Source organism: Lissotriton helveticus, chromosome 2_2 (genome assembly GCF_964261635.1).
Source record: "Lissotriton helveticus chromosome 2_2, aLisHel1.1, whole genome shotgun sequence".
Classification (NCBI taxonomy): Eukaryota; Metazoa; Chordata; class Amphibia; order Caudata; family Salamandridae; genus Lissotriton; species Lissotriton helveticus.
The window spans coordinates 377733168-377756204 of NC_136060.1; the positions used below are offsets into that span (position 1 = coordinate 377733168).

The following is a 23037-nucleotide window of genomic DNA, read 5'->3' on the forward strand; positions in this document are numbered from 1 at the left end:
CAGAAAAAAAAAATCAAACACATATAGCGTAACTTGTACACTTTTAAACAGTAGATCATGAAAGAACTTAAGAAATGCTTGTCCCATATGAGCTTCTTCTGTAAAAATGTGGTGTAGAATTACGTAGCAGGTGAAAGCAGGTCTGTCAATGTCCATTCCTTTGTCCGTAGTCCGAATGACAAAACATTGTGAACTTCAGAAATGACAGGTGCCTCCATGAATGAAAACGAGTAGTTTGGCCTCCACCAGAGCTTGGGAAGCAGTCTGAAGTACTTTAAGCCATAGCATTTATTAGGAACTGGAAAAACTAGTGTTCCAATTCCAATAGCATACGGCTACAATCCATTAAGTCTCACTCACAGACTACAAGCACACAAGCTAACAAATCCAGGTAGAAAGTGGCAAAGTTCCAATCTGCAACAATTGTTAGGCCAAAGGGTTCAGTGCAGGTCCACACAGCACTGGGGACAAGGCAGGTCAGCAGTAACTCAAAGCCGGATAAGCTCCAAGCACAGCAGACTAAAGTCAGTGGAGTTGAAATTTCATGGTTCTAGAAGAGTCATAATATTTCAGTGTGCCGCAAATGTGGTTTTCTTCAAACTAAAATTAGACCAATTAACAGAAAGCCTCTGCCTTGTCTGTCTGGCGGAATCCAGGCAAAACCTACGGAAAAAAGAGAACAAATTCAAAAATTTGAAAAAGCATTAAAAAAAAACCTGTTAAGAGTACGCAAAAGACAGTATTCAATAATAAAACATGCCACACTATTTCTCAGCTTACAAATTTCAAACAAATACAATGTACTGAATAAATATTAATTGGCAAATGATTCAAAGTTAGCAAGGTTTTTAGGGGATGCGGAGAGGAGGGCACACTTTTCCATACACTGTGGGAATGTCCACTTATACTAGAATACTGGTGACAGGTCCTACGTACTATCTCCCAAACACTAGAGGTTTCCCTCCTGCCTGAACCATGCAAATGTATTCTCAACCTATGGGACCCCACTGATCTAACCCGACCTGGTCAAACATGTAGTACTTTAGGCATTATGGTTGCAAAGAGGGACATAGCACAGAAATGGGGAGAGGCCGAATCCCCCACATTGACACTGTGGTGCAGAAATATGGACCTGATTATGGTGACAGAGCGGTCAGTGTACGCCGTCAGGGGTAGTCCGCGCAAATGGAATAAAATCTGGGCACCCTGGAATACGTACAGAGGGGATGTATGTGATTTGTTGCCTGAAGCAGACATTGACAGTTCAGAGGACGAAGATGAGGAGATCTAAAGATGCAATACTTACGGGGTCATGTTCAGATAGAAGGGAAGGATGTAATGTGATTGTCATTTTTTCATAATGATGCAATGCCTAACTCTTACAAATTGAGGGTACATATTGTCTTGTGATATATCTTATTGACCAATCTTGATAACCGAAAGTAACCTAAATAATGTATCATCGTCAACACTGCCACTGTTTTATTCAATAAAAAAGAATTAAAAAAAAAAGTTAGCAAGGTTTGAGGGTTGGTCGCAGAATATATGGCCCAGGGTAATCATTAATCTGGATACTCGACCCACCCTCTAAAATAAAGAGTCATGTATATGCAGTGGAGATGAACGCACAGAAACTACAAGAGAATAATAAACATGTTTAAGGAAGACTTAAGGCAGATTTTCAGATCTTTACTAATGTCCCTCAAAACTCAATAGGATTCCTTTGGTCAAAAAATAATATTTTCCATCCCTCTAGAATTCAAAGTATAATTTACGTGGTCCTCATCGCTTTTGGGGCTCAGGTTGTGTGTTTCATTATTAACTCTAAATTCAAATGTGACAAATCAATCAATATGTGTATATCAAAGAAGTCCCATTATGCGGGGGCAGGGGGGTGCCTCAACATGGTGACTAAAGCACAAAAAGTTCTCCCCTTGCTTTCAGTAGAAGCTTAAGTGAAATTTAAATTGGGTCTCATTATCGAAAGGCAATAGGTGTTGACTTCTAGCTACTTGTAGGAAAAGCACATACGTGCCTTTTCAATTATTAAAAGCTTATTCGATCTTCAGAAATGCCTTTCTGTACGTAGTCCCCTCGACGTTGGTGAACATTAGTGGCCATAGTAGAAGAAACAAAGTTCCTCTTCTCTTTCAAGGCATGACTGAAGGATTCGTTCTAGACCCCTCCAGCCTGAAAACTCTTAGATTAGTTTTACTCTCTATGTAATCATATTTGCAGGATTAAATGTTTAGAAATTCCTTGGACTGGACCTTGCAAGATCTTGTTTATGACACTTACTTGTCTTGCACAATACAACAAGTTCCTTGGAATTTGATACAAAGTGAATGCCTGTGCCTTGTTGAGGACATCTGATTTATGTTTTTTGTTCAAAATACATAACACTAGCCCAATTGACTCTAGACACCTGTAACCAGCTAGAGATGGTTTGGACAGGTAGTGGGCTACCTCAGTTATCCAGTAAAATAATTTTTGGAAAAGATATTATAGATCTTTGCTAAAGGCACTGGTTTGCCTTTCAGTTTGCTATATATATATTCATAGTCTAGACAGAATAATCTATTTAGCAGCTGTAATCAAAGCTCACTCACACGTTGTGGCTTGCTAAGTAGTGTCTTGACTTGGAGGTTGCCTGTGTTAGCCCATATTTATTTACTGGTATTTGTTGAGAGCACTGCACCTTCCGCATAGGGTCTACAGTAGGTCTTATAACTTTGTAGGCAACTTACACTGAAATCAGCCTTGTCCTTGGCATTTACTGAAATTTCAGAAGAAAGTTCTTATTAAAAATCTGGAGAATGAAATTCAACATGAGGACGTTTTGGGAGTTGGTGAGGTGGGGTCGGGGATCTGACTCACTTACTCCGGAAAATTATGTTTCTTCTGCTGATTGGGTGGAATTTTTTTCCTCTCAATTTAAAGACCCAAATATTGTTCACTTAGTTGTTGAGCCTGTAGTAGGGACTTCATCAGTAGTTTATGGGGATGTCCTTAACTTCTGTACCTCTGATACCGAATATGCTTTACGCTCAGTCCAGTCCGGGAAAGCCCCAGGCATAGATGCTGTTCCTGCGGATCTTTTTAAATTAAACCTGGAATTATGGGTCCCCTATATAACAGCTCTAGCAAATTCCATTGCAGCGGGAGCTAGGGTGCCACAATCCTGGAAAGGGGCCGAAATACTTCCGGTACACAAGAAAGGGGATCGATCTTCTCCGAAAAACTATCGCCCCATCAGCTTGATAGATACTATTCAGAAAGTGGTATCAAGAATGGCCCTAGCTAGAATCCAGGGGTGGATTGAGCAGAATAATATACTCTCCCCCATGCAAGCAGGCTTCAGATCAGGTACTAGCACCCTAGATCAGGTGTTCCGCCTTACCATGTTATATTGGAAGGTGGTCCTTCTGGGTGGAGGTGTCATGTACGCCGCCTTTGTAGATCTCAGGTCGGCTTTCGACCTGGTTCCAAGGGCCAAGCTATGGGATGCCCTTAGAGTTATGGGCCTTCCACTAGAACTTCTAGAGTTGGTTAGGCGTCTACACGAGGACAATTTTGCCCGTGTAAGATGGGGGAAACAGGGCCAGGTAACTGCTAACTTCCCTGTCGAACGTGGGGTTCGGCAGGGTTGTGTTTTGGCACCCACGCTGTTTCTCCTGTTCATTAATCGGGTGGTTGCATTCTTTAATGAAACACAAACTGATGCACCCACCCTGGGGGGGCCAAGTACCCCATGCTAATATTTGCCGACGATACCTTGCTCCTTTCTAGGACTCGGAGTGGCCTCCAGGCAGCTTTAAATAGATTCGCAGAATTTTGCACAGAAAATGACCTTCAGATTAACACTGACAAAACCAAATTTATGGTTTTTAATAAAAACAAACCAATCACAAGTTCATTTTTATTAGGAGGTGTCCCTATTGAACAGGTCAAAGTCATGTCCTATTTAGGCGTGACTCTTGACCATCAATTAAATTGGAATCCACAGCTGGAGGTTTTAATTTTAAAATTTGTCCGCCTTACTGGCTGCTTGTTAAAGGAACAAAAACAAACCTTGACAAAACGCATTACACCGGCATTAAAAATCTATGAGGCCAAGGTTAACGCAGCCACTTTGTATGGTGCAGACATTTGGGGATACAAAAGTTTGACAGCATTGACCATAGCACAGAATAAGTTCCTTCGGAGTCTAGTTGGGCTTCCACAATCGACACCTATAAAACCACTGCTCATGGATTTAGGCTGTAGACCCCTGGATGAGATGGCACAGTACCGGCTTGTCGCTTTCTGGCGACGACTCTGGACGACTCAAGAGCTTAGTCTCTTTGCCCATGAACTGTGCGAAATTAGATCATTGTGGGGTGCCAGTAAAATCCCTTGGTTGCGGGAGGTCAAACAGATTCTGCACTCCATGGGCCTTCATGAATTATGGTTACATCCTGAATGTGCTAGGTTCCCATCCAAAGTTGAATTTAAAGAGCTGTTTTGGGCTGCAAAGAAATCTGCATTGGTTTTGCTCTCATCAGAGAATAGCCTAATGGGATTGTTTTTAACACATAAGATCACACCATCCCTTGAGCCTTTCTGGGATTTGATATGCAAAGCCCTTGACCGCAAGCTGTATTTCCAGTTTCGGGTGGGAACGTTGCCGATCAATTCCTTTACTGCAAAATGGACAAAGTCTTCTACTTCCAAGTGTCCCTTTTGCCCTGATCAGGTTGAGAGTATTGGCCACATATTTTTTGCTTGCCCAGCATATCGATTGCCGCGACTAAAATGGCTACAACCAATTTGTAAAACTTTAAATTGTGTGGAGAATCGCACTGCCCTGTTGAAATTACGCGACATGCGCAATGAAAAATCTGTGATTTGTGTTGCTAAATTTCTGGGGTGGATGTGGCTGATACGTGTAAAGAACGTGTAACCCTGCATCAACTTGTTTTTTAACTTGTTTTAAATTTTGTATGCTGCCCTTGGGCATTTTCTTGTTTTATAGTTGGGGTTCCTTGAAATATGTAAAAATGTCGATATTTCGTAAATGTTTTTATTCTGTGGTCTTTTATGAATTTTATTCGAAATAAAGACTTATGAACTTGAACTTGAAATTTCAGAAGAAAGTTCTTATTAAAAATCTGGAGAATGAAATTCAACATGAGGACGCACTTGACCATAGATGCTATCTCCTCCATCTTGCAGATTACATTTGGGAATATTGAAAAGAGGTTTACTGAAAAGAGATCCTTTTTAGGTGGTCATCCCTAGTTTTTTTCCCATTTTATTCTGACCCACCTGCTGATACTCAAACTCTTACAGCTTTGACAACTATTCAGGTCCCAGTGTACGCAACCCCTAAAATATGTTGAAATTGGTGTAAAACCTGATTGGCACATTCAGCTTTTCTATGAGGCATCTTTACCCTGCTTGAAGCTGCTGGAGCTAATTTACAGTACCACTTCAGCAACTGCCCATTACATATTTGGCCTGAATTAAGTGGGAAAAATGCTCCCAGAGCAGAGACAATGGCCTTGGAATGGGTGATGTATTATTCGCCTGACAGAGACCAGTTGGGGTGGGCTCTGGAACTCAAATAACTTCTAAGGGGTGTTTCCTGTCACAAGTAAATGTCAGAAGAAAGCGCACCCAGAACCAGTTTTGAGTGACCACAGAGGAGGGGACTGACTGCTCATTACTCTGGATGTCGCACACAGGCTCTGCAAAAGGGGAAAGTGGTTTCTCCAGTTTGTATTTTTAGAGTGAGGGGGCACTGTGGGATTGTCTGCAGTAGAGAAAGCCAACTGCTGAAAAAGTGAGTAGGGCATCCCCCAAGAGATCTTATTCCACTGGTTAGGGAGTGTTCAGAAGTCATCCACACAAGTGCGAGGAATAAATGTGCCACCCCAAGGCATCTCCTCAGAACACCTACCGGACCTGAGGAAGCTTAGAAGAGGACTGGGACTGCTGTCTGTGACCTGCGAGGAGCCCCGAAAGACTTGTCCTACTTCCTCTTGCACTCAGGACAAAGAAATTGACTTCGAGGGTTATTTGGTTGACCTACGTGACTACCTGGACGCAAATAGTGCTAGAGGCATTTTCCTGGGAGTATCAAGCTGACCAGTGGCAATTGGACCTTGACTGGAGTTTGTGGCTGGCTTCTGCCGGACATTCTGAGAGTCTGTAAGTACTCTTGCATGTGGCCCGGGGCCTAACAAGTGTTCTTCTGTGGTTATTTGGGCACCAGAACAAAGTTTGGAAAGTTTGAAAAACATTTCCTCCACAGCTATAGGTGGACATGCAGGATAAAGAATCGCCTGGAAATTCCATGGCGTTGGATTAAATCTGAGCTTTGTCTGATCAAGAGTCCCAGGACTTCTGAACTGTGTTGGGACTTAGAAACTTATCAGCAAGAAATTTCCAAAGCTCCAGGGCTCCAGCGGGACCAACCTGCTACAAATATCTGGCTTTCAGTTCCACAGCGTCAGGTACATTTTCAGTGGCAGGCCGCTCAGGGAGGACTTTGCTTTACATAAAGTGACAAAGTCCCTATCTACGTAAACACTTGGTTACAATTTTTAACTTCTTGACTTCCAGACTGTCATTGAGATCTACCCAATTGTTATATATGACCAGGGTTTCATCCTTGTCAGCCTGAAAATGAGCCTAAGTTCCTGTTTACCACTTATATATTATCATTGCAGTTTTGTGCTTTTTGGTGCTATTTTCACTAACATATTGAAAAGTTCTCGTCTCTGGCTCCCCTTATTGCATTTTTTCATTTCGGTTTATTTTACTCATATGCTTGTTCTCTTTATTTAAAATTTGTTGTAGAATTTTATAGTGTTGTGTGTGACTTACTCTACCGTGTATATACTTCTTAATACTTAAACTTTACCTTTGAATTTAGTCTCTGCTTTGGGTCACGGTACCAGGGATTCAGCACAGCTGCAAATTTACTTAGTTTGTATGACATCAAGAAGATGTGGACTTATCCATTGAGGTAGATACCTGTCCATCCCCACATAAAATCCACTTTTCTACAAGGTTCATTCCTGTTTCACAATAACTGGTAAGGGACATATCTGATTAACGTTTTGCTTAAAGATTTTGAGTTATATGAAAGGTATCTACAATAGTATGAAAAACGGTTTATAGGGAGCTAATCAAAAGGACACAATGAGTCAGACACATTATCACAATATTTTAAGGACAAATTTGATTTTTCATGTTTAAGCATTTTTAAACATATTGCAGCTTTGAGACGCTCTTTTTTAGAAGATTGATGTCAGAGTACCTAAGGTCAATGAAGAACTTTACAATCACACTGACTACCATCACAGTGTGTCGGAAAGAAGGGAAAGTCTCTGCATGGTACCCGAAGGCAACAGAAGCAGAATTCAACTGTAGCTGCTATCCGAAGAAACATGTCACTTCATCATTAATCAAAAGAGTGCAAATTCTTAACATTAACTGGTCAATGACATAGCTCCCAAATATTTCAGTCACAATTAAGTACCTAACATTTAGTTAGTATGATTTTTGTTTTAAGGATTTCGTTTTTTAAAAAGTAATTTATTCGCAAACAGCTTCAAACATAACAGAAAGCTTAACTGTGACAGCCAGATCCTCACATTTAACACTGAGGCAGATCTGGGCGACGTCTACCAGCATATAGAGCTTCACCTTAAAGTGAACGTACATCAGCTAGACAAAATTACGGACTAAAAATAAGGGACAGCGAGGATTCTTGCGAATCTCTACAGCAGAACTGCCTGGTGGGCGATTAAAACCTCTTTCGGCACACCACGTGCAGAACGGATTCATTTAGCATTGTGTGACTTGTAAGGGGGTGGTGCATGTGTCTTGTAGAATGCAAAAGTAACAAAACTCAAGGTTATCAGGAGACAAGTTGTAAAGTGCAGGTATTTAAACTAATGTAGAATCTGTCCCCCTCTTCTCTTTCCGTACATGCGTTCTGGATAGATTTTGAGTGCTTTATGTGGAGTCGTAGAACTTCAACATATCAGACTGTCCGGCAATAAAGCAACAATTAGTATTATCTAGAAAGGCTCTCCTCACACTTTGAGAACCCTCAGAACTAGGAAAATGGAAGAAGAGCATACACAAACATGTTTGACCTATAAATCTGAATAATGCCTCCCCTTGAACTCACTTTAAGTAATGCCTGCTGGAAATGAGACAGCATGTACTGTGGTTCCAAGTCACAAATAGGTCCATGTGTGACTAACTCCAGCATCTGATTAGCCGCTGCAATTGGCTGTTTTAGCTCCAATTCGTGAAACTCCAAGAGTTCTCATGAGAGCTACCTGATTGTTGTAAAGACCAGTAAGTGCTCCGCTTTCAGTCAATGTCGGCTCTCACTCAGTGCCACAACTGCGGAGTAACTCTAAGAGGAGTTGAGCGCTTGTGCGACGCTTCTTTAAGGTTAAGTGCATATAAGTTGTGTTTCGAATAGGATTGTGGTATTCCATTAGGCAAGGAAGAAAATCCAGAAGGCCCAAGCAAAAGACTCAAAGCTCACATACAATCATACACAGGAAATGATTCTGGCCAAATTAAATTATAGGAATTCCTTCCCCGTCAAGGCATGCTCCAAGATAGGGCAGGATAATGTGGCTGCGATCGAGAAGGTTTGGCCTCATTCAGAGTAGGCCCCAAGCAATGGAAGTGTCAAGCTGGCGTTACTTGAGGCTTCTGATTCTTACTCAGTTGACCCTTTATTGTGAAACGTGAGGTGAGTGGAGCAAGGATTTCATGAAGATTAGGGTTTATTGGGTATCGAACATAAGGACTTTGAACTAGTAGTGCTGGCTAGCCATAAAGTCCTAGATAAGGTCTGGGGTTGTAATGGGATATAAAAATGGGCGTGGTAATTCTGACAGTAGAGAGAGGACCTACTGAAAAGTGAAGATCGTGAAAGATGCAGATTCAGGAACTTGCTCAGATTCCAAACATGCCAGATCAGCATCCAGCCAACAAAATGAGGTCAACCCAAAGGAGGGCATAAAACCGTCAGACCCTACAGACTTGTCAATCAACAACTTAAAGCTTAAACTCATCTATCGCTCTACAAACTCCTCATCCGATGTCAACAACTTTCTAGATAGCTCCTACACTTTTCTGGCAACCATTTGAACACAACTAAAATACACAGGTGTAAGCCCAAACATTCAGCACCATTGTGCCCCAAAACAATGAGATGCTTCATTCGCCATACTGAACCCTGGGTGTGGAAAGCAGTGTGGTCTGCGGCAGTGCAAGTTGGTGTCTACCAGCCACCACTGCAGATCCTGCACCATCTCCTTTGAGAAATCAAAAGAGTCTGAAAGATAGCTCTGATGCTACGCCCACTGTAGGTGGGCCCTCCAGTGGGCGTAGCATCAGGGCTGAATGCCCACACTTGATGCAGCGGAGCAAAAGGCTTGAATGCTACCATACACCAAATTGTCCCAATGGAAGTAATTCTCTGTGGGTCTAAGGCAGGAAGTCTGTCGGTTGACGGTGAAACACAATGTTCGGATATCATCCAGAGGTGGTCTACAACAGACTGTGACAAACCTGAATTCAGCAGCTAGTGGTCAAGGTAGAGGAATATGTGAATCCTGACTATTTTTGTGAACAACCAAGAGGTTAAGGTATGGCTGAAGAGGAGCACACGGTAAACCTTCTTGTGAAAGAGACTGCAGGAGATCCATCAACCATCTGCACAGGAAGTGAGATCATTGGATTTCCCATCATCCATCTACAAGAAAAGTGATATCACTCCCCCCCCCCCCCCCCCTCCCCCCCCCTCCCAGGACTAGTCTGTAGCGGCTGCAGCACGAAGGCCTCACTGGTGCTCCAAATGCAAGCCTGTCTGCGCCTGGCCCTCTTCCAGCACCAGTAATCCTGGTTCTCCTTCCACTCGCAACCCTCCATGCCCTGCGCCCCAGTCACCACTCCCTATGCTGCTGCCACGCTGCACTACACAACACTGAGGGAGTGTTCTCGTGCACTTCCTTCAAGTTTTAATGCACTCACCAACTCTCAACACTCACTGCACCAGCACTAACAGCATCAAACACCCCACTCTCACACAGTCCTGCAACCATCCACACAGCACTCAACACGCTCCTCGACACAACCGCTCACTCACATATTGCAGAGGTCTGGGACTACCGCACAACTGTGCCCGGACCTACTTTTCTTCATTCCACCCCTCCTCTGATGCAATATCGCAAGGCAGGACAGACTCCACAAGCCAGAAGGCTGAATCGCCATCATCCGCAAGAACGCCATTAGGTGCACCACCTCCACGGACATGACATCATCCAACTTGGAAAATCTGTTGTTCAAGCTTCACATCACAGCTAACTTCACCCTAAGTAGCACCCTCATCAACAGACCACCTGGAACGCGCACCAACTTCAGCGGCACAATCATAGACTTTGTCGTATCACTCAGCCTTGACACTAGCACTTACATCCTACTTAGTAACCTGAACTTTCACCCAGCATACCACTTTGACTCAAACTCTAAAGCACTTGTCAAACACACTGAAGCCTGGGCCTCACCCAATCAATGAGTAGACTTTCCCACGTCACGGGACACCACATGGACACTATTTTCACCCCCTTCTGAAACACCCTACTAACGTCTCCTGCACAGACCACATCCTCATCAAGTACAGATTCTCTGTCCAACGAACACACCATCGAAAAACCAACCAAAACTGGAGCAGCATCACTGACCAGTAATAGAAGACTACTCTCAACACCCACACACCTGAACATAGCAACAGCCTTATCAATACCGTCAAGAATTTCAACAACTGGATCACGTCCTGCGCTGATTCCCTGGCCCCACTCAAATACAACAACAAGATATAGACCCCAGACCAATTGGTATACAAAGGAACTGAGACTGAAGAAACACCACTGCAAACAACTGAAGCGCAAATAGCGAATGAAACACTAATGCAGGCAGGAGTACTTTCAAATCCGCTTTGAGACGCTACCACCAGATGATCTGGACCACCAAACGTGCTGGTCTGGTGGACACACAACTGCCAGCACCCAAAGCAGCAAATAAATCTTCTCCATTTTAAAGGATTTCAACTTACCAGCAGCCGCCTCCAACTCGATCACTCCGCTCGCAGGACCTCTGCAATAATCTCTCTAAACTTCAGCAACAAAATGACCGCCATTCACAGCTACTTCTACCTGCACCCAGACACTTTCAAACGCCTCCCAATCTTACCCAAAGAACTAATGTTAATCACAGGGTCCATCATCACCCCAGAAGAAACCACTTCAACCAGGAAGACAATCCACTCAGGGCCTCCTATGGAAAAATGTAGCCTTTACCCTCCTGGACCTCTCCGCAATATCCGACAGTCTCCCACCCTATCTCATCCAACGCCTACACAACACCAGAATCCAAGGACACACACTCAGATGGACCAGCTCCTTCCTGACTGGAAGGACCCATTCAGTCTGCCTGGAGCCATACACCTTGGACGCCCTGCGACCTCATCTATAAAGTTCCAAAAGGATCCTCCCTGAGCCCAACCCTCTCCAATGCATACAAGAGCCCAGTATCATTGGCTCTCACAATATCAACGTTCTTTCCTGCACACACAGCTGATTCTCTACCTTTTGACAAGACCCCCAGTACCTTTATCAAGTTCAATGGCTGCATTACTGGAATTGCCCACTGGATGAAGACCAACCGTATTAAGTGGAGCACTGACAAGACTGCAATTGTGATCTTCAAGAAGAGCACTTCAATGTGGGACTCCACCTGATGGTCAACAGAGCTAGGACCGACACCCACCCCCTTCACCCATGCCAAAAACCTTGGGATAGACATTAACAGCAAACTCAACATGACCGCCCAAGTCAACGCATTCACCACTTCATTTTTCTATACCCTGACGATGCTGAGGAAGCATTTTCAAATGGCTCCCAATCAGCATATGGATACCTATCCCGTCAACCCTTATAACAAGCAAGCTGAACTACGGGAACACATTCTATGTCGGGATCAACAAAAAATCCACCCAAAGGCTGTAGACCAATCAGAATTCAGTGGGCAGAATACCTCTCAACCTCCCACGCCACACTCCCATCGAACCACACCACACCTGAAGAAGCTCTACTGGCTCCCCATATACAAACTAGCACAATTCAAACTCCTTTCAAGGCACTACATAACACTGGCCCAGGACACCTCAACAATCTCAATCTGCTTTCACAAACCTTCCAGACACCACAACTCGTCTTGACTCCTACTTGCACACATCAGACCACTACAGGAAACCAGGTCTGGCGTCCAAGCTTTCACCCACGGCATGAACAATCTGCAGTAACATATAACAGATTCCTCAAATCCTAAATTCCACAAGAAGCTGAAGACTAGGCCATAAGTTGGGCTAGGGTTCAGCAACAAGATATCCTCCCGCGTGACAGAGCGTTCTACAAATCAGCAACACATAACAAAATAGGTATATGTAAAAATGAGTCATGCTAGTTCAACAATACCATCCAGTGCCTGGGTCCAGACCAAATCTAAGCCAGAGTGTTTATTTTGAACCAATCGTTCAGCAGAAAGGCAATCATCATGTAGATTTCCAGAGTAGACCTGAGGCTTCCATCTTTTTTTACAGAATGAGGAAGTAGCATTTTTCTCCAAGTCTGGTATCCACCCAACAGCAACTCTTTGACAGAAGATCGACTCCCTGCATCAGGATGGCAGGGTGATCCTCTAAAAGAGGCTCTGGTGTGGGGGAAGTACCTCAGCTGCCTCTGAGCCACTACAGCAAACAAAGCATTTTTATTTGTTTGTGGCCCAGGTGGTGAGTCTAACCCAGTCTAGCCATGAGACTGGAATTTTTACAAGTGTGCCCGTAATGAATCCTCAGTATAGTAAGGGCAAAGGAATCCTCCTCCACCTCAGTGTCTTCAGGAGCATAGGATGTTTTTTGCACCGGGTCCAAATCAGAACCAAAAAAAAGCCCAATTCCTCTGTATGTACTGGCACTGGGGCAGAGATATTAGACTGAAAGCTGGCTGTTTAACTACTAGTTGCGCCTTCATGATTTCATAGCATTTACAGGGATATAGCCAATTTGGGTTCAGATCAGAGTTGCATTGTTGTGAGGTACCGGTGAAGCTGGTGTCTGCATTTAAGTAGCGGTGTCACCCTCAGTGCTGGAGTCAAAATCAGGTGGGTAGTGGGCAGTCTATGACAGGGGCAAACCAGCTAGCAGAAGCTTGACTTAAGACCCCGGCCCAAAGGCATGTCCAGAGGGAGCTGGAAGCTTAACAAAGATATGCATCATGGCCTTTTTAAAGGCCAGTATCTTCTGGTGGGTCACGGGTAAATGCAAAAAGAACAGATGATGGATGGAATGCCGAATCAATCAAACATTCACCCCAGTCACAGATCTGGGTTAAATCCATTTTTTTTGTATGCCACGCTATTCCAATTTAGACCCAGCCATATGGAAATCTGTCTTGACCCCGTTGCCGATCCCATGGGAACCATCCAGCCCGAACTGCCAGGCCAGTTCTCCCTGGACCAGAGACAAACATCCTAGGACCAGTTTCGGGGTTTCACTCATCAGCCAGGATAGCTTAAACTGGTGGCCTAGCGAGCACGGGACCCACGTCTGGGCATATCCTTCCAACTTAGGGCGACAAATACAAAAAGAACTGATGATGGACGGAATGCTGAAGCAATCAAACATTCACCCCCAGTCACGGATCTGGAATAAGTACATTGTTTTTTTAGTATGCCACGCTATTTCAGTTTAGGCCCAGCCTTATGCAAATCACTTTTTTTTTAAAAATTATTTTTATTAGCATTTTCAGTGCAAAACATCACAACAGGCATGTCAATATCTCTCCAAAGATCCAAACCCGAGCCCCCCCCCCACCAACCCTCCCAGAGCCCCAATCCTCTACTCATCATAGAAAGTCTTAGCAGCGTATAGTCCACATCAATGTCTCTGGCAAAAATGATTAGGACAGCACCCGCCCGTCCGTGACCCACCTGGTCCCCCAACCCCCCTCCCCGCAGCATTTCAGAGACCACCATCCAACCCATGATATTGACGCCATTTCCCCCACACCCTCCCAAACTTCTTTGGGCAACCCCGTGCCTTGTAAGTGACCCTCTCTGCAGCCATATACAGGTCAAGGCCATCACACCATTCTGCCAGTCTCGGGCACTCTGGGGCTCCCCACTTCCTGGCCACATCCCTCTTGGCCACCACTAAGGCCAGCACCAGGAAAATTAACTGTGGGCGACTTACGTCAACGTCATTTGTCATTCCCAATAGGACCAGTTTGGGGTCCAGCTGAAGTGTGGTCTCCAGCACCGCTCCCAATTCTTGGAGTACGGCAGCCCAATAGTTCTGAATTTTCGGGCACGCCCAGATAGTGTGGAAAAAATCCCCTCTTTCAAACCCACAACTTAGGCAGCATGGAACTGGCGCCCTCCCCATTTTATGCAGTCTCATCCGATCAAAATAGGTCCTGTGGAGCACCTTGAACTGTATCAGCCGCAGGCGGGATTTAATTGCCACTTCGCGTGGATGCATTAAAACAGTTCCCCAGTCCACCTCAACCATTTCCCCCAGTTCACTTTCCCAGATTTGTCGTAGCTTTACTAGCCCATTAGGTATGTTATTCATGAGTGTCTTGTATGTGAGGGAGACTGCCTTTCGTGGGGTCTGTTCCTGTAGGAGGCGACCTTCCAGCGGCGCGTACTCCGGGCGTGCCTTAATTGCGTGTACCTGAAGGCTTGTGTAGGCCCAAGACCATATTCCCTCCTTAGTTCCACGAACGTTTGCAGTTCCCCCCCTCTTTATCACGTCGCCCAGGGTAGTAATCCCTATGGCGTCCCAGGCCCCAAAGCCCTTTAGTTTATGCAGTTCCTTGAGCCAGGTACATTTCCATAAGGGTGTCTGACGAGTAGGCCTGCCCTGCCATCCCGTGACCTTCGTGGCTGTGGCCCACGCCCCTAGGGTGATTTTGGTGGCTGGCAGTAGCTTGCCCCTACCCTTCCCTCCGTACAAAAAGTGCATAAATGTGTGTGTGTGCTCATCGTGTGTCTTTCGAGGGTGTACGTAGGGTGTTGCGCCGGGGCATGTATCCAATAATTTATTGGTGTGAAGTGTTCAGCCCAGTAGTAGGCTTCTAGGTTGGGTAAAGATATACCCCCATCATACTGGTGTCTCTGTAGGGTGGTCAGCGCAATTCGGGGCTGTTTCCCTAGCCATAGGAACGTACGTAACTCTGCGTGAATGTCACTAAATACCTGTCTCCTGAAGGGGAAATATTCATTTTGGAAGGCATACAGAAATGTTGGTAGAGTAATCATTTTAAACATGGCCGATCGGCCCAGGAGCGTCAACGGGAGGAGTCTCCAGCGTGCCGCGTCCTCCGAGAAGCTGTTCACCACTCTCTGTATATTTCTGGCGTATGAGAGGGAGCCGTCCGTGGTCATAAACACCCCCAAATACTTAAAGCCCTCCCTTGTCGTCAGGAGCTTCTCCGGCAGGGCGGGCCAGTTTTCCCTGGCTCCAGGGTCATAGAGGACCGACTTATGCCAGTTTATTTGGTACCCTGCTCGGGCCCCGTATCTAGCCAGCTCCCCATACAGCGCAGGAATCGTGCTAGTCGGGCGTGTAACATAGAGGATATCGTCCGCGTACAAGGATATCTTCTCTTGTGCGGCGCCTCCCACATCTATGCCAAACACTGCAATGTCCACATTCTATCGAATTGTACACGCAAGGACCTCTATTGTTAGCGCGAATAGCAGAGGTGATAAGGGACACCCCTGCCTAGTGCCTCGTTGTACCGGGAAGTCTGTAGACAGTGCTCCGTTCACCCTGACTCTCGCTCTAGGGTCTGTATAAAGCAGGTTCACCCATTTCCTAAATTTCGGGCCAAACCCAAATTTAATCAAGACCCCCTCCAGGAATGGCCAGTGGACTGCATCAAATGCCTTTTCGGCATCAAGGGATAAGAAAAGATGGGGGTCCTCGCGGCCATAGACCTCCATCAGCCAGTTATGTGTCCTCCTAAGATTATACCGGGTGGACCTGTCTGGCAGGAAGCCTGTCTGATCCAGTTGTACTAGGCCTGATATGACCCCCCGTAAGCGCAGTTCCAGGATCGTCGCTAGGAGTTTGACCTCCACATTCAGTAAGGAGATGGGCCTGTAAGACGCACAATCCTCGGGGGCTTGCCCTCTTTGTAGATATCAATGGTTCCTGCGGTATAATATTTGTATATTTGCAAAGTCAATACAAAGCATAATAGCAATTTTCAAAAAACATTAGGGGGTTTAACAAGGGATGGCAAAGGGAGAAGCAAGGCACAACTCATAATACATGTAGTTTATATCAAGGTTTTTGTATTTTCAAAACATTGATTTCATCAATAATATACAATTTATACACATAGTAAAGTGAAGTAAGTGCAGTGTGTCCCAAGTGTTTTTAGTGAGAACCAAATTGTAAATAAGTGACAATAAGTGAGTATCTACAGGCTTCTACTGGGGATATATACAGAAAAGGGAATTTGACCAAAAGCAGTAATACAATAATTATCTAGTACAGTGGCTATCTATGTTTCTAGGCACTGTCTTGCGTGGTTCATTCCCAATTGCGTCGACGGCGTTTCGACCCGGAAGAATAAGGGTCTCGTCAGGACTGGTCATTAGGGGACATCTTTCAGTGTGTAAATACACAACTAGCAGCCCATGCGTGATAAGGAAGGATAAAACAACTTACAGTGTGCCCGGCCGGGTACACTGTAGACGAAATCGAATTGTGGAAGTCTATATATAACAACTTCACCGCTGGTCGTGACAGGATTTCAATAATGGCGGACGGTGCCGGCAGACTGTGGTTATCGGTATTTTGCTAGTAGATTGTCACGGACGGCAAGCGGTTGATGCCGCCTGGATAATTGCCCTTCAGCCGGAACAATGCCTGAGCTGGACAAGGGTAGCGCGATCGCTTCTCTCAATGCGTCACCCGAACGTCTGGGGATCTGATCCCCAGACGTTCGGGTGACGCATTGTCCAGCTCAGGCATTGTTCCGGCTGAAGGGCAATTATCCAGGCGGCATCAACCGCTTGCCGTCCGTGACAATCTACTAGCAAAATACCGATAACCACAGTCTGCCGGCACCGTCCGCCATTATTGAAATCCTGTCACGACCAGCGGTGAAGTTGTTATATATAGACTTCCACAATTCGATTTCGTCTACAGTGTACCCGGCCGGGCACACTGTAAGTTGTTTTATCCTTCCTTATCACGCATGGGCTGCTAGTTGTGTATTTACACACTGAAAGATGTCCCCTAATGACCAGTCCTGACGAGACCCTTATTCTTCCGGGTCGAAACGCCGTCGACGCAATTGGGAATGAACCACGCAAGACAGTGCCTAGAAACATAGATAGCCACTGTACTAGATAATTATTGTATTACTGCTTTTGGTCAAATTCCCTTTTCTGTATATATCCCCAGTAGAAACCTGTAGATACTCACTTATTGTCACTTATTTACAATTTGGTTCTCACTAAAAACACTTGGGACACACTGCACTTACTTCACTTTACTATGTGTATAAATTGTATATTATTGATGAAATCAATGTTTTGAAAATACAAAAACCTTGATATAAACTACATGTATTATGAGTTGTGCCTTGCTTCTCCCTTTGCCATCCCTTGTTAAACCCCCTAATGTTTTTTGAAAATTGCTATTATGCTTTGTATTGACTTTGCAAATATACAAATATTATACCGCAGGAACCATTGTTTTCCCTTGATAAACTAAGCGCCCTGGTTCCGTTGCGAGTAGGGTTCCCTTGTTCTTCCCCTATGACTCTTTGTAGATAGGCACAATTGTGGCCTGGCGGAGGTTCACTGGCAGTGAACCCTCCTCCAGGGCATCCTCGAACAGGCCCAGCATATGTTTAGCCAGCAGGTCCGCCGTTTTAAAAAAAAAATTCGTCCGGGAAGCCGTTCGGGCCCGGTGATTTCCCCACACAGAGCCTGGATAGTGCCTTTCTGACCTCCTCTACAGTGAAGTTCGCTTCCAAATCGGTGAGGTCTGCCGCCTCTAATTTTGGGAGATCAATGGAAGCCATATAATGGAGTGCATCCTCCACCGTCCCCAGCGGCCTGGCCTCATAGAAGGCGCGGTAGTAGGCCGCAAATGCCTCCGCTATCTTTTCATCCGTCCGTGCCCAGTTACCCAGCTCATCACGAACCTGTTCCACCCAACGCGCATCCCGTACCTTCCTGCTGAGCCAGGCCAGCAGCCTGCCGGACTTGTCTCCGACGTCGTAGAGGCGGTGAAGCGTCGCCAGGGCCTGCGTCTTCGCCTCACCTGTTACAAGATGTTTGTACTGACGTTGGGTATCTAACAGTTGCCCAAGAACCGTCGAGTCACCCCCTGAGCGATACGGGCAGTCCAGCTCCCTGACCCGCTTTTCCAGTGCGGTCACCTCTTCCTCCACCTTCCTCTTTTCGCCCGCTACTCTATTTTGGGCCCTGTCTCGAAGGACCGCCTTGAGCGCTTCCCATAGTGTCACTCGGGATTCCACAGAACCCACATTCTCCGCCAGGTATACCTTCACGTCTGCCCGAAGGCCACGTACTACATCCGCATTTTGGAGATCCCATGCCGCTAGTCGCCACGTGTCAGACCTCGGCGTTCTCGATCCTACCCCAATAGCAGCCATGAGGGGGGAGTGGTCCGAAATACCCCTTGCTTGGTATTCTATAGTGTCCGTGTCGTGTAGAGTCCTCCGGGCCATAAAGATGTAATCTAGCCGGGAATAAACCCTGTGTGCCCCTGAGAAGAAAGAAAACTCCGCCTTCTCAGGATGTCGCCACCTCCACACATCCGTGAGGCCCAGTGCTACCATAGTCTTTGCTAGTTGTGTGGTTGTCGATGCTCTAACTCCCCCTCCCGTTCTATCTCTCGTGGGGTCCATTACATCATTGAAGTCCCCCCTACTATTTGGATCGTGTCGGACGTTGCTATTAGTAAATCTGCCACGGCTTTCAGTGTGCCGGCTTGTAATTTAGGTGGAGCATAGACCGAAATGAGTGTGTAGTCTCATCCCTACGAACGACCCCTGTGGATCCACCCATGTCTGTGTAATGTGGAACGGTGGCTGTTTCCGTATGAGGATTGCCACCCCCCTCGAGCCGGAGGTAAAGCCTGCATGCGCTAACACCCGATATTGCCCTCGAGCGAGGAAGTTAAAACAGGTGCCCTGTAGGTGCGTCTTGTAAGAGGACCGCGTCAGCTTTCAGTCTTTTAATATAGTTATTTACCAATCCCCTCTGTATTTTGTTTCCCAATCCATTGACGTTCCACGTCAAGATCCTCAACCTCCCACTGGGTGTGTCATCTGCTAATGGTGCCATCATCCCAGCGCGTCAAAATGTGGACAGCGTCTCGGAGGCGCCATTGTATGAGCCCATTGTGTCGGTACCCTCGAAGTGAATGGACATGCATACAACAATTCCCCCCTCAAACTCCCCCCCCCACCCATCAACATCAGCAATACGTGTCCCCCTCCATCCAACAACCCAAACCTGGATGCAACTCCCCCCAGCCCTCCCACCCCCCACCCCCTCCCCCGTCAGTCCCCTTCCGGCCATTGGGCACCAAAGGGACGTGCCCTGTGAGAAGGGTCTGTCGCCCACCCTCTTGAAACTCCCCCCTTTTAGAACTCCAAACTCACAGAAAACTTGGAGGCCCGAATCTCCTCCTCAAGCAATCCCTCCAACCACCAGTCAATGTCTAACCCTCTAGAGTTAAGGTGATAGAGAAGAAGGAAGGAAGGAAATGCAGGGAAGGGTGTACCAACTTGCGTGCAGTCCGGCTTCGAGCCAATATCAGTCATGTCTCAGAAGTTCCCACTTCACGAATGTGAGTCTTGCAGATCACCTGAAGATGCAGCGGCCCCTCCACCCGCCTCTTTCTCCATCTCATTGATCGCCACCACCAGCGGATGTAGTGACGGTGTTTTTGCCCCTTCATCGCCAGAGGAGCGCCCACCGTTGTCCTCCTCTCCCTCGGATCTAGCATCTCGCAGGAGACAGTTGAATCGTGAGCCGGTGCGTGGATTCCTTAGCAGCGAAGATGAGTTTCTTCGGGGTCTTTGAGTCGTAGGATAAGCCGGGTAGGGAGTCGATTGTTGCCGCCGCGTGCCGCGGGGCCCCCTTGGCCTTTGGGATCTCTGTTGCCTCCATCTTGTATCCTCCGCTGGCCTACTCGGTCCTGCCCTGTTCCCTGCCTCTGGGTCTCGCCGTAGGGGACGCTCCTCCAGCCACTGCCAGGCGTCATCTGGGTGTGTGAAGAAGTGCGATTTTCCCTGATAGATTATTTTTAGCTTCGCAGGAAAGAGGAGCATATATTGCATCCGTAGGTCTCTGAGCCTCGCTTTTATTTGGTCAAAGGATCGCCGTTGTCTCTGGACCTCCTTACTATAGTCCGGGAATATCATGGACACATTCTCCAGTCTGATGTCCCCAAGTCTGCGGGCCTCCCGGAGTATCGTGTCTATCTGCAAAGTTCAGGAAGCGGGCTATCACGGGTCTCGGCCGGGCCCCCTCCGGCGGTTTTGCGAGGAGTGCGCGGTGTGCTCTCTCTATGACTAAGCAATTAGAAAAGCGTGCAGTCGGGAAGGTTTTCAGGAGCCATGCATGTAGAAAGGCCTCCATGTTTTTCCCTTCGATTCCCTCTCTAAAGCCCACAAAACGGAGGTTGTTTCGTCGGGCCCTGTTTTCCGCATCGTCCACCTTCCACTGGAGGCTTTTATGTGATGCCCGGAGGTCCTCCTCATCTTTCTGCAGTCCTCTGATGACGTCCTCAGCGTCTCCCACTCTTTGCTCCGCCACGGTCACTCTCTCAGTCAGGTTGCGAAAGTCCTGGCGCAGTAGCGTCACCTCAGAGCCTACCTCACGGATTTTAACCTCCAGTGCCGCACGGGAGGCCTGGATATCGCTTCTAGAGGCCTGTATTGCTTCCATCAATAGGGCTGTGTCCGATCATGGGGGGGGACGCTGAGGCGTCTGCAGTCGGCTGGCCTGTGGCGTACCTGTCGAGGGTTCCTTGCTTCTGGGTCTTGGGCAGTGCCTCCCTTTTCCCCATCTTGTGTATCGGGGTGGGATCACCAGCGCCCCCAACTCCTTCAGGCCGCGATCCCCGGTCACAGCCCACAAGGCACTTCAAGTTCCTCCACTTCTGGCCACCGTCGCGTGCTCGGGGCCCCGAGTCAATCGCGAGGGCCTCCGGGGGTAGTGGGCCCGGTCGTCCCCTCTCCGCCCAGAACCTAGGGCTCAGCAGACGACTCCGGCAGGGCCCTCCGTTTCACAGCCAGGCCCCACGTTCTGCGTCCAGGCTTTCAACGCTCCAACAAGCGGTACCTCCTGTGGGCCGAGCTCCCCGGGACTCCACTGCACCCCACGCCGGGGTGGGTGTGCCTATCTCTCCGCTCCACTCACCGGGTCGTGTGCTGCTCCGGGTTCTTGGGCATGCAGGTGCGGAGTCCGCTCTCGGCAGTCTCTATGCAAATCACTCTTGACCCTGTTCCCCATGGGAACAGTCCAGCCGGACCAGAGACAAGAATCCTAGGACACGTTTCGGGGTTTCATGCTTCATCAGCCAGGATAGCTTGAATCTGCTGGGTCATGGATAACAGCAGGACTGCATCCGATGCAGGGGACACTAGAGCATGTGATCAACATTTTGACACATTGTGATAAAGTGTCCTCTTTCTTCATGGTTGCCCCCACTTTTTGCTGAATTGCTGATGAACGTTGACTGAGTGTGCCCAGGGCTCCTGCTAACCAGGTCCCAGGGCCTATGTTCTTTCCCTAATACTGCATTGAAGCCTAACCCCAATTGGCATCTCTAGCCACAGGTCAGCCCCTGGTAAATGGTACCACAGGTACCCAAGGCACTGTGACCAGGGCTGCAACACTTATTGTGGCACCCTTAGAGGCCCTGTACCTTTACACACACACTGCATTTGCAGGTTGCGTGTCTTGGTGCAGAACAAAGTAAAGAGTCGACACAGCACACATCCCTGTGTGCCATGCCTACAACCCATGGCCCTGGTATAGATCAGTCACCCCTCTAGCTGGGTGCACTATACAAGTGGTGAGGGTACAGATGCATGAGCCCTGTACCCCTACAGTGTGTAAGTCCATTCTTAGACACGAAGTACAGTGCTGCCATTAAGAGTATATGGTGCTGGGGGTTTGTCATTACGAATATCCACAGCACCATAATGGCAACACTGAAAACTGAGAAGTTTGGTATCAAACTTCTTAGCACATTAAACCCACACTGATGCCAGTGTGGGATTTAATGAAAAATGCACACAGAGGGCATCTTAGAGATGCCCCCTGATAACTAACCTACCACTAGTGTCCTGGCTGAGGGGCTGTTTTTAACTGCCACCACCAGACATGTTTCTGGACCCTTGGATCTAGAGCCTGCTGCTCTCGGTGGTCTGAAACAATGCGCATCCTGGGATGAGGTGCAAAGCGCCTCCCCCAGGATGTTAAGCATCAATAAGGTAACCCGAAATGCTACCTGACCCGGGTCAAAATTGCAGTACAGTAAAAAACTGGTCACAGTACCAACAATTTAAAAGTATGAAAGAAATGGTGGCATTCACACCACCAAATTTGCAAATCCGCAATGTACGCAATTTATTTTCAAAGCATCGATAATTTGTTATGGATAACACAATTATTCATATATGTGAAACAAAATTCTATTTGCAACAGTGGTGCTCTGGTGCGGAAAGAGGGGTAGGAGTGTTCTGGATCAAAATGAGTGAGTGAGGGTAATAGATAGTGGGGAAGGTAATGTGACATACATATTATATTTACATAGTGAAACTTGTCCAGCCTATAACAGGCCACATACTCAAGTATATAAACATAGCACTGTAAGGACACTCATAATAC

The 23037-nt window shown here is 46.8% G+C and overlaps 1 protein-coding gene across 2 annotated transcripts in view; it reads right to left on the bottom strand.

Annotated features, from left to right (window-relative positions):
* Positions 1-423: 423 nt before the first annotated feature.
* FAM193A (family with sequence similarity 193 member A) overlaps positions 424-23037 on the bottom strand; it is a 542579-nt gene continuing 519965 nt past the window's right edge. For both annotated transcript variants that reach the window (XM_078678579.1, XM_078678578.1), the window contains one exon: positions 424-663. In XM_078678579.1, coding sequence (XP_078534705.1) covers positions 570-663 — 94 coding nt within the window. In that variant the 3' untranslated portion in view covers positions 424-569. The remainder of the gene's footprint in view (positions 664-23037) is intronic.